This window comes from Jatropha curcas, chromosome 7, assembly GCF_041381405.1.
Source record: "Jatropha curcas cultivar XTBG-Jc1 chromosome 7, XTBG_Jcur_1.0, whole genome shotgun sequence".
NCBI lineage: Eukaryota > Viridiplantae > Streptophyta > Magnoliopsida > Malpighiales > Euphorbiaceae > Jatropha > Jatropha curcas.
The window spans coordinates 29,853,845-29,866,946 of record NC_143157.1 but is presented as its reverse complement, the minus strand read 5'-3'; the positions used below and the strand labels follow the sequence as shown (position 1 = coordinate 29,866,946).

The 13,102-nt window shown below is 32.8% G+C and overlaps 1 protein-coding gene across 1 annotated transcript; it reads right to left on the bottom strand.

Moving 5' to 3' along the window:
- Positions 1 to 4,357: 4,357 nt before the first annotated feature.
- On the bottom strand, positions 4,358 to 7,816 carry PFD3 (prefoldin 3). The gene is made up of 6 exons (XM_020683073.3): positions 7,522 to 7,816; positions 7,326 to 7,383; positions 6,460 to 6,531; positions 5,135 to 5,254; positions 4,948 to 5,049; positions 4,358 to 4,720 (listed from the first exon to the last, which is right to left on the bottom strand). The coding sequence occupies exons 1-6, from the start codon at positions 7,650 to 7,652 to the stop codon at positions 4,640 to 4,642; spliced, it is 564 nt and encodes a 187-aa protein (XP_020538732.1). The 5' UTR covers positions 7,653 to 7,816; the 3' UTR covers positions 4,358 to 4,639.
- Between the last annotated feature and the right edge of the window lie 5,286 nt (positions 7,817 to 13,102).

Below are 13,102 nucleotides of genomic sequence, written 5' to 3'. Positions count from 1 at the left end.
ATGCAAATCAGATTCATTTAACTTCCTAGATAGGAAAAATATTAAATTGGGGATCAACTATATTAAACTTGACAAGTATAACAATTTTATAGTACAGTTATTCTCTTTGTTTTATTTATTACTGAAATAAAATTCAAGGGCATGTTATTTTGGTCTCTGCATAGCTTGCTTAATTAATCTCTTGCCATTCTTAAAATGGTAATAAAAAAAAATGATTCTCTTAACAAGTCAAAACTGTTTTCTTAGTTTGATATATTTAATGGTAAGAAAAATTCGCATATAAAAACTGAATATTTCATTCGAAAGGTTTCAAGTTTCTCCATAAACACTGCATTTCTTAACATTTAACATATTGATTAAGATAATAAGCAATCTCAGTCTCTGTAACAGTGAGTTTACAAGTTTGAATTTCAAGAAATATATTTACCGAAAATTATTAATTAATTCAACAAAGACTCATCATTTGAAAAAAATAATATTATTAAAGAGAGGAATAATTATTTTATCTTTAAAGTATATTTCAAAACCATTTGTTTGATTATTAATATAGCAATATTATTATTTTTGCATTGATAATGATTCTTCTTCTAGATTAATGTTCACATCATCCACTAATGGTGGTTATAAACTAAACATTCAACTTTTAATTACGTATTATGAAAAGATGGAGTTAGACTGTATAGAGAACAAACCACTTATTCCTTCTATCTTATTAATTAATTTTTAATGCAGGAGCTGGATTCTACCTAGATTTTCCCCTTTCTTTATAGAATTAAGTATCAAATTGTTTATGTTTTCCACTATATGTAGCTTTTAGACCTCAACTTATCCTATACTCTCTATTTTAATTATTATCTTAATTATTATAATTAGCCTCTATTTCCTCTAGACTTTGGTCTTGATGGTCAACCCAATCACACTAATTAGTAATTAGACATAAGTACTAGTTAATTATGCTTTTGCAGCTTTAGACCCAGTCAATAACTTAGTATTAAGTTTGCAACATTTAGGTACCATGACTGTGATATGAACATTTGTATGCTTCAACTTCTCCTACTAATTAAATTTAAAAGATAAAGTTTAGTTGAAATATATAGCTTTCTTTCCCAAAACCAACAACTCCCTACTTTTTTCTTTGACACTTACAAGAACATTATAGCAATATTAGTTGTTTAATACTCTTCTTAATGACTTAATTAATTTACTAATCTATAATGTAGTGTCAAGCTTCCACTATCAGCTTAACCTTTTGTTTTTTCCGCATAATTAATTAATTAATTAATTAAAACTACTAAGTAAAAAGAATTATTTATTCATATAATTAACTTTGATATTAATTTTCTATGTCAAAGGCTACTTACAAAGTTAAATGTTCGAGACCTGATATTACTATTATTGGAAGACCTTTATTTTAATACTGTGTCAGAAAGATTTAGAAAATGAATATTCTCTCCCTCCATAAATATAAGTTGATTGCATTTTATTAATATAATTAAAAAGGAAGAAAATAAGTTCATTAAATAAAATGGTTGGGAGGCTAAACTCAAAGCCGTTGACTCATTAATTAAGTTGATAGAATTAAAGATGGATAAATGGAAACAAGGGAGCGATGATTGCGGCAATAGGAAGTTACTGTAATGTCCTTGAAACAATTATTTAAGAATATTTTTGAGACCCTAAATATTGGTTTTTTTAAATTGAATAACAATAGTATGGTTTAGGAGTGGGTTTATTGTTTGTTGATAGAGGCCGCACCCGCACAGCACATGGGAGAGTCAAAGTCAACAATTTATGATATTATTATATTGAAACGCTAAACGCGTAAATTACACAAAAGGACAAAACGACTTTAAAATCGCAACGCAGCGTGGAGGACAAATAATCGCCCTCGTTTTGCGTGCACGTCTCTATAAAACTGTGTGATTCTTTCTTTTTAATTTAAATTTTTTCCTCCAACCATGATTCGATACTTCTCAGGCCTACGTGTTCTCGCCTTTCTTTTCTGTATCGTGTCAAATTTTACTATTCGTTCGTCCAATAATAATAAACCCACCTTAGTTCTGTGTTATTTTTCATTAAATGATAAAATTCTTCAAAGACTTCTATTAATCTTGTGTCAAAAATTCTGAATTTATATATTAATTAATTATAGTCCATTTATTTAATTACATACAAAAATAATCTATAGTATTTAATTTGTTCAACTACATACAAAAATAATTAATAATAAAAAATATAATTATGTGAGCCGGTTTATTTAGTCAATCATCATCATTATATTTTTTTACTGGAAATTGAATAAAATATTATTTGAGCAAAATTGAAAGCTATAAAGAAATTATTGTATCTTTGGTACATAATATACATTTGATTGGTTTTTATAATCCGATAATATCTCTTTGTAGCTTCTAGAAGAGAAGACTGAACCCTTAAAGAGGAGAATATGAAGATCTTCTGTAACAAGTTGTTGAACTTACGTCTCTTGAAGTAAACAAGGTCATTATTACATTAATAAAACAAACTTATGCAACAGAGAATTACCATCCTCCTATGTTTATTTTGTCCGCGAGTGAACTCGAATTTATAATCTCGTGAATCTCTTTATCTCTTCAGACGCTCTGTCACGAAACTACTCTTTTGAATTTTCTTCAAGTGAAAATATTATCAAATTATTACGAGTTAGAATAATATAAAGCCGAGTGAGATTGTTACATAAGATTGCAATTAGAACGCACGAAGTAAAATGAAAATCCCACTTGTTAAAATTATTTATTTTTAAATTTACTCTAAAACACTACAAATTGTAAATTGAAATTCGTCTCTCGGAAAAAGCAAATCAAACCCGTGACAATAATGCAGATTTTCTGGCAGTGAAATCTGGAAATCAACTTAGTAAACTCAATAATTTAGAATAATTAGTATTCTAATATTGCAAAAGAGAAAAGTCCTAGAAAACAGAATGTCAGCACAAGAAGAGGGAAGAAAAGAAAGGGAGAGGTGTGACATTGTTGACTTTTTAAGAGTGTCAAACCACCAAAACCAAAGAACAAAACCCACATGACTAAGGGATTATGGGACCCACATTTTTATTTAACCCTTCTTGGTTCTTCTCTTCCCTTTCCTTCACAAAGGTCAACTGGGGGTGCGAAATCAGACATCTGTTCTTATTCTGTAATAAAAACATTTAGTCTTGACCGTCATTAAAAGGTATTTGTTCTTTTCTTGGGTCTCCCTTCCTTCAATCTCGAACCGTAAAAGAAAGAAGCTTTCATGGGGTCGCTACCGTTACTTCAATCCTGAAAATAACGGATGGCTTTATTTTTGGATGGTAATGGGATTGGAAGAGACATGCTTATGTGTGTAATAACTAATTACAGAAGGTTAGGTGATAGTTTGGAGCCACCTAAAATGCATTTCCGACATAAAAAACGACAGTTCTTGACAAAAGGATTTACCGACATTTAAACAAACAAGCCGACAATTAAATTCAAGACCCGCATCCATTTTCTTTTATGGGGCAACAAAGGAAAAATGGGCATTACCCGTTTCAAGTAGCCCATATAATTTCATAGCAGATAGAGATATATACATACCCTTTTTATGAGTTGCTTAAAGAATTCCAGATGGTGTAAATGGGAAAATGTAAACAGAAGAACATGGGTTAGGGTCCAAGTTTTCCAGATCAACTAGAATTGGCAAAAAAAAAAAAAATTATGAGGTTCCTGTGTGAAAACTCTAGCCGCTACAGGCAGCAAAGCTGCCAGACCTGCTAGCCCACATTAGAAGATTCAACTTCATGTGAAGCAATTAAAAATCGTACAATGCTTATCACAATGAAAAGCATAACAATAATAATAATAATCCCACCAAACTCCTTTTCATCAGCAGCTATTCAGAAAGAAGGGGAAAAAAAATCTGTGGAAAAGAAACTCTTGGATCAACACAATTGTGAACTGGGATTACTTCAACATAAAGAATCATTTCATTTCTTTTGACTTATCAAACACGAAGGTTTAAAATCATGTCACTTTTGACTGAAGTCTGCAATTTTATAATATAGAACATCCAGATCTACAATCCTTTTGAGGAAGGATAAGATGCTTACATAAGCAAAGACCCAGTGATCGCGACTCGCTGTTTTTTCCTTCCAGTAACTTTTGCCTACACATCTCTTTCACGTATGAATCTTCCTCAGGTCCCATTATTTCAACTACTGACCCAAATTTTCAATTTTTAAACCATAGCTTACCGCCAGTTGGTCTTGGTTGAAACAAAGCAAATCAACATATATGCACATGAAACTTAATCAGACATCTACAGCACATCAATAGCATACATAAAACGAAACATGCCAAGATTGGGGCAAATAAAGACAATTACTACTAAAGCTGAGAAGTCCAATTGGGTAATAATTTTACAAATATTGGTCCAAATAATATAATACGTCTTCCACAACAGGGTCCTATAGTGGATCAGAATTTCAAACAAGAGGTGCAGGAAAGCCATAAAGCAAAATTTTGCATCACCAAAAATACAATGACAGCCCATTTACCTAAATTAAACAATGAGAGTTTAGGACCATACTGTCAAGAAGATTATAAATGGTCACGTCTGAATCTGGGTAACAGAGACTTTTGTTTCACGAATCTGTAGAAGTACCAGCAGCTTGTCGCATTCTGCGCTGGTGAACATCCCAATTATACACTCGGGCGATAGTGACCTGACAAATAGTCAAAAAAAAAACTACTGAGGATTTGTTCCATGTAACTGAAATACATGTATCTAACTTTTGAAGCCTTGAAGGCTTCAAAATGCTGTTTATTTCAAATGCAAGTTCACATGGTTCTGTGTCCTAGGTCATGCTTATAGACTCTCATTCAAACTTAAGATTCACTCAATCATATCACTTGAAGAAGAAAAAAAGGACTTTATTAGCTTTAAAAATACCTGTGTTATTGTGACTTGATCCCTCAAGAATTGTAAATCAGCTACAAGAACTTCTAAACTAGCTTTGGCATTATCTAAGTTCTTTTGTAGAAGACTAGTGGCCTGCACCATAAACACAGTAAAGGTGATCACATCATTCAGGCAAAATAGAGGCTTTCCATCATCATTTAAAAGAAACTGCGCAAACCTCTTCACATGAATATTCCAACATGACATTTGCTCCCAGCCATAAACACACAGAGTCAGTATCCTCAATTGAGGCGCGCGAATATATGCCTTCAGAGACTTCAAAATCAGCAATAATTGCCTGTATCGAAAATACAGTCTCAACAAAAAACTAATATCACTAACTTAATAAAAGCAATATCCTAGAATGTGTGCATACACAGCTATTCAAGATCCAGCATGAGCATCTAACTAACTCGAGCTCCAATCATAAGATTAGTGAGCCAAAGGACATCATTCATAAGTTCCATAATTTCTATATGATTACAAGTTGACTGCACGTTGTCATTCTAAGTTTTTAATACTATATTTATATAAAAAACAAAGTAGTATCTGAAAGAACCAGCATATGTTGACATGGTTCTCGGTAGATTTACAAAATACTAAATAGCAGTAAGGAAGTTCCATTCCTTTTTATATTATATGGCGAACAACAAGCATTGCTTAGGTCTAAAGTATCTGAAAAATGTTGCTTGTACTATAGACAAGGAATTGATTAGCTAAAACAGCTAAGTTATGGTGATCAATGGACTCTCATAAGCTTCGGTGAGCAGATGTCTAGAACATAAAACTGGAACATTAATGCCATCAGAGTAACCTGATAATTGATCTTTATTGACCTAAGAAAAGCGAGGATATCCTCCAGGAAAGTGTTATACAATATAAGGACCCCCATGTACAAGAAAAAAGTGCCCATCAAGATAAGAATATAGGGTCAAAAGGGTAGTCCTCCCTCAACAGTTAACACGAAAAAGTTTTTCACGTGAAACCACTCACTTTCATGAATTAAAAAAATAATAATAACAGTAATTTAGGAGCAAGACAAGCAACCAAATCTTCAGCAACAACACAACATAAAAACCATGTTGATGAAATGCAGCTAATAACAAGATTATCATTACTACATCACAGCCTCCTTTGGACAACCATAGTTACCAAGATTATATTAAGAGTGCAACAATAAGCAGGGATGGCAAACCCGACCTCCCAATAGCAGAGGTAATAAATAATACAACATTTTAGGCATTCGAAGCATCTTTGGATTTATAAGGAAGATCAATTAAAAGAGACAAAAAGGGACATGTTAGGTTGTCCAATTACACTACTAAGAATCTGCCTCCTGAGTAAGAAAAGTGCCTTGTCTAAATGGGTATGCATCAACATAATATGACAAAATAATCCATCAATATATGACATGGAAACAAAAGGTTCAAAGGAACAGGTTAATGTGTGTATTTCAAAACCAAGTAACAAACAACGTAAAATGATTGATATACAAAAACGAACCTCACCAGTACCCTTCTTAGCTTGTAAAGTCGAAACCACATCTAAGCACTTCTCAATATCAGGGATCTTTGCCTGAAGCCAAAATAAACAAAAGTAATGTCAATCAAAATCATCAGGCATAAAATAAAATGCTATGAAAACAAAATTTCACTCGGCTCAATGACTCGGTTTAACTTGGTCAAGTTCTGTCACCAGGTTGTACATCAAATTCGTCCCAATAAAATAATGTAAAAAACAATTCATTCTTCAGAAATAAAATTAGTTAAAGATTTATATAATAATGCAAAAAACCAGAATCAGTTAGACCGTGAAATGATCATGTTCAACAATTGTTGGAAAGTTTACCAAATCTTGCAAAAGAAAGAATAGTTTTACGACTTTGTTTACAACAAGGGGTGTCATTCCAATATGACACCATAAAAATTGGATGATTTCAAGAGAGTTAGGGGAAAATTCTCAAATTTGACAATGTAGTTATTGTGTATCATCAGCCCAGCTTCACAAGAACGTAAAAAAAATTTGATCACGAAGAATTCTTGAGATGACAAAAAAAAATAAAAAAGCGAATGCCATTTTGGAAAAACATGTTTACCATTTAAACAAAAAATTGAACTACATTCCATAGTCTATTGGCATCTGATGTCTAGTAGAGCCAAGTATTAATGACTAGGATTGTTAGCCGTTTCTCTTAGTAAACGAGTCACTCAATAAACCAATTGGAACATTCCCACTAAATTTCAGCTCATTAAAACTCAAATTTCGTTTGAATCAATGACATTTTAGATCGCTTCTATAACAAACAAACTGCATGAGTAAATGACAACTATGCGAAGTACAATTGTACAAGGAATTAAGAAGTCAAGTACCTGAAGATCCCTCTGCTGGGCAAGAAGTTTCATCTCGACCAACTTATATTGCTGAAGCCTACAAGATATGGCACACAAGTTGCGTCACAATAACACAAGAATTGATTCGAATAGCAAAAGGAACAAACAAACTACTCTTTTCATGAAAAAAAAAATTACTGGTGAAATACGAATCATAGTAAAAGAAAAATAGTACCTTTCTTGGAGGAAGGAAAGAGCAGAGTTGACATCAAGACCAGATTGATTGAGATAGGTTTCCACATCTTCTACAAATTGAGCTCCAGGTATTCCTCTTCTTTCTGTCGATGATGATGAAGACGACGCCATTCTCTTCAAAATAAAAAATATAAACAAGCAGAGATCTTTTAGAGCTTAAAGTTTAGTACTTCCTCACTTGTATGTTCGTGAACTCAGAGAGACGAAGAAGACTTCCAGTGAATCGTTGGACGGAAGACGAGGGCGACAGTGTTCTCTCGTACACTCGTGGGTCAAGCACAACGACGTCGTGTTTCGGCTGTTATGTTTGAGTATTTAGATGGGCTGTAATGGGCTCTCTTGTACATTTATTTTATTAAACATTCTATAGAAAAGGCCCAATAATATCTCAAACCAATCCATATGCAAAAAAGCCCATATGATGGGTTCGTCTCCAACAATTAAATATCATTAGGTATTGTTGCTTTAGCTTAAGTTTAATTAGACATGCATGTTTCTCGGGCTCCAAGCACATGCTCTCACATGTAGTATTGTACAAATGAAGGAGGTGAAGAATTTGTATGTGTTTGTATCCTGCAATTCATGAATCAAAATGTAGGGAGCTGTCGTTTAGATTGGCAGAGGTATTGCAAGTACATTGTAACGAATCATGAGCCTGCGGTGCTTGGTTCACAGTTATCAGATTCTAGTCCTTCTCTCCATTTCATATTCTCTTTCACCTCCCCAATAACTCTGGTAAAAAAAAAGATTATTACAAGAAAAATGCATAAGGGTTACCTGAACATTTAAAGTGCTTTTTTGGATTTCGAATATGACAATGTTCTGATCTTTCATTTGTATGAATTGAATTTGATTATTGAAATTTCTAATATATAATATATTTATAAAAAAAAAAAAAACAAAAACACTGTTAAAAGTACTATTGGGCTTTATTTGATGAAAAATTAGACTCAAACCAAGAAAGGTCCAAATCCAATATTTAAGAAATGAAAGACAAACGAGAAGAGATGAGAAGCAATGGAGGCTGCTGTAGATATGTATTTCTTAGAAACTCACTGTCTCAACACTTCCAAAGTGCAAATTCAATTCAATGCACCTCTCCATTAATACAGAATCTAAAGGGAAGGGCAATTATTCCTTTTATTTTACCCTATTATTGATTGTAAATTGTCGTATCTCGTACCACTCCGACTAATCCAAATATGTGCCGAGTAGGTCTACAAAAGGGACGAATCGCTCTCTCTCGAGGATTTAAAGAGATTTTATTAATAACATGACAAATTTCCAAAATCTTAAAGTTTCTTGAAGCTACAAAAGGTGTGTAAACCTCAAAAAGTGAGTAAATAATTGTAAGCAAAAGGTAAAATAAATTCTTTTTTAGTAAAAAAAAGAAACTAAAACGTGAAATGGTGGCTATTAAAATAATAGGCAGCTAAAAAGTAAGAAAGAACCATAATTAAGGACAAAAGGGACAAAACACATGCGTCCAATTAGTTGGTGGACAAAAGCAAAGCACAAATGCCTAATTCCACTCAATTAGGTAAGATAATGAGATTTAACCCACCATTGCGCCGTAAGGTTAATTATTCCGCAAGTTGCATTTTAGATTATCTAATCCTACCACTAGCCTTGTTACCTCTATAGCATGTGCCCATCCTACACATTTTAAATAAATAACTATACTTAATCTTAATTACTTTTCAACCCCACAAAATTTATTACATACTATTAAATAAATTTATTCCACAAAATTTTTGGAATAATTTCATTTTTAATAATGCTAAGCGGAGATTCTAAGCCTTAATGAGGATATATATAGACCTTTAGACTTGATAGAGATGGGTTATGGGCAGGTGGGTATTGATCCTACAATTACCTTAACAAAATTTAGTTAGATATTTTGGGTTGGTCCCCCAAATAAGTGTCATGAATTGGTAACTTTCTTTAAAATGAAAACGACATACCCTCTTCTAGGACAAGTAAATACATTGCACATTGACAAGGAGAGGAATAGTGACCTTGTAATTATAAATTATGCAAGGAAGAATTGGTTTGGTGTGGGGCTATAGATTGAATAAAAATGCCGAGTTAGAATGTTTCAGATTGGCAGTAATGCCAAATTAAAAAGGTCCCATTCCTAGCATTTGCCATTTGGTCCCCATGCCATTTAACATCTTTTTTTATATATATAAAGGTGACAACAGTTTGACATAATCTGTGTATGTGAATGTACCGATTTGGGAAAACGACGACTGTAGAGCCAATGAGATTTCACTTTCAAAAATGTTCTCATCTCTCTCTCTCTCTCTCTCAGTATATATACCGAGAGATATTCGACTAGGTCTAGACAAGTATTTTCCGTTGAAATGTACTCGGAACTTTTTTCTGTTGATGTTGCTGCCTGTATCGAAGGTGGTAAGTGGTAACTATTGGCATATATGTATTCTGTCTTCAGATTCATATATAGATACTGTGGTTCAAATGAAGCATAAAAATAATAATAATAAAAAAATTCAGTAAAATGTGAGTACCCAAAACCTAAAAATAAGGAGAAAAAGAAGACATAAACGACAATTGAGATCAAAATCATCACATCCCTACAATTATAAGTAGAACGAGTTTTCTGTGTTTCTGAAATATCAAACCCTAAAAAACAGTAGTCAAGTACTCTTTTCAATTTGTTGCCATGGAAGAAGACGAGGCCAAATGGGCCCTTTAGGATTATGAATATATAAAACTAATCTTATATCTAATATATATTACTTTTATTATGTTATATATATATATATATATATATATATATATATATATATATATTTTTTTTTTTTTGGGTTTTGATTTTCTTGGAGCTTAATGGACAGGTCTATGACCCCTCCATGTGGGTCTTGAATACTTTAGGTGAACTTTACAATTCTTTAACATTAATGCCCTTTTCTTTTCTTGGTTTTGGTTGTATTCACATGGTGCATGCATGCCTATTTTTTAAAAATAATAAACAACTAAATAAATAAATGTAGATAGAGAGAAGTTTTATTTATTTATTTATTTTGAAGGGGAAAATAGATAAGAGAGAGGAAGGTTTGATTGCTTACATGGGTTGAAAAGTTTGTTTTGGTGTTGGGATATGTCATGACATCCCACATGTGACTAATGATTTTTACTCATGTGTTTGTCATAATAATCCTTACATATATAGAAGAATTATTTTGCAAACTTTAGAGGTTTTTTTTCAAAAATTATAAGCATCAAATTAAAAATATTTTTTATTTTATTTCATAGAGCTAAAAAAACGAAATAAAAGGAATTGAAACTAGAAATTAAAATTCCGACGAATTTTACCTATAAAATTAAAATTTTAATATCGCTGTTATTAAAAAACTTTACTTAAACAAGATTTTATTTTCTTAAAAGGAGTAACCAAATTTCTTTCAAATCAAAGAGAGGTAAAGTAGTTAATTTCAGTTTTTGATGGGTTAACTCTTAATTATTAGAAACAGCATGAAAAAAAAAAAATAAAAAGAAGGTTGTTAATATATATATATATTTTCTTTTTTGGGTGTTGTTAATTAGAAAAGCTAGTATAAACAACTAGGTGGCGAATGCTACTCCTGAGCAGTAAAATGCAATAATAAAGCAGACGATGATGGTAAGTAGAAGCTGAAATCGTGTATGGCCACATGCAGGCAACTCAGCGCTAAAAAGATTCGAGATGCTAACCCAAACCGACACATATCTTTCAATTTTTATCATATTATATGCATTTCGTGGAGTTTGGGCCAACTAGATATTGACACTTTATTTAAAGTTTCAAGCTTATTTGTGTTTAATTATTCTTCTTTTTAATTAATTAATTAATTAGTATATTTTATTTGGTAATTTTACCATTTAGCTTGGTGGGATTATTGGCCCTTGTTCCTTTAGTTTTTGAGTTGACTCCAATTAATATATATATATATAATACAATACTAAGAAAAGAAAAGGTGATAATTCTCCAAAAAGAGAATAAGAGTGCGTCCTTAATATGAGATGGATGAATAAGTGAAACATGAATGTTCTAAGCACGCAAAAGCAAGGTCACAACACTTGGTGTGGCTGAGGCTGAGGCTGAGGCTGAGGAGGACAAAACAAAGAGAATAAAAAATTTTGATAATATATATAAATTTATAAGTTGCTGTTTCGAAAATTCTCTCCAATATGATTGCAACATGAGCGTTTGAAGGTGGTGACACGAGTGGCATTAAGCTTATGCGTTAGTGGCCAATCCTTGCTTTTAAAATCTGTTATCCTTTGAGTCAATTTGACACCCATTAACTAGTGGTGGATGTTGACACCTAAAAAGTGCTCCTCTTTGTTTTGTCTACTTCTCCTCTTAAAAATTGAAATTCTCTAACAAAATGGTAAGTAAATAGAGGCTAAAGGGTCTTCCCAGTCAAAACTGGTTGGTGTGCTTTTAACTAATAATATGGTTCAAAATTTCAATTGGGGGTAATGAGTTTAATTCAATCAGGCAGGGGACTGAAGAAAAAGTGAAAGAGAGAGAGAGAGAGAGAGAGAGAGAGGGGTTTCAATAAGGCACATGGGCGCATGTGTTCTCTGACTGTTTTTATGCCTGAACAAAATGAATACAAACCATGTGCTTTCAAAATGATCATCACTTTTAAGAAGCCTCTGGCTCTGGCTTTGCTGTGTAATATACTTGTAAAAAAGAGAGACGAGAGGAGAGGAGAGGAAAAAAACAGGTTTAGTGGTCCTTTTCGTTGGAATTCAATCATCAAAGTGTCTCCACTCACTTACTCACAAATCCAACCCAAACTGATAGTGATGAAACAAGAGCACTCGTGTGGCTCAATTAGGCCTGCCAACGAAAGGGAAAGGTGGCTCTCCTTCAATTACGACAGGGAACACATGCACCTCCCTCAGAGTGACCCTCTTCACTTGTTTGTCTCTCCTTCGTACATTCCTCCTCTTCCTCTACATAATAATAATAATAATAATAATAATAATAATAATACATGAAGAATTCAGAGAGTGCAATAGATAGAGAGAACCATTTGCAAACATTATTTACTTATCAAACTATCATTCTATAAGGTAGGGACAATTCGCCACATGATATGTCCCAGTTTTCTCATTAGTATTTCTGTGCTTTAGCGGACTTTAGGGGGATAGATAGTGGAGCGCATATTCACACCACTTTAGATCCCCAAAACAAGCCCTTTTTTTGTTTTTTTCTATTTCATCTAGATATGGCTCAAACTCAGCTAACCCCTTATCCTCAATCAGTTTATCTCAGATTAGTTAAGCATTAATCTCCTCAACCAAATATATATTGAGTTTCAGCTAATTAACCACCAACTCTAATATCATTCAAGTTCCAAAGCCACATCTGCCTCAAACTCAGACTCAGATATGACCAAACCAATTATAATGCCCCTAAATAATACGAATTGGGAGTCCTTTTCTCTCATTTTCCAGGTGTCCTATCTACTGTGTGTGAAAAGCCAGTAAAACACCGTGTCCTGTCCTATTGAAATATTCTTTCTATCCCCCATAAGAATCAG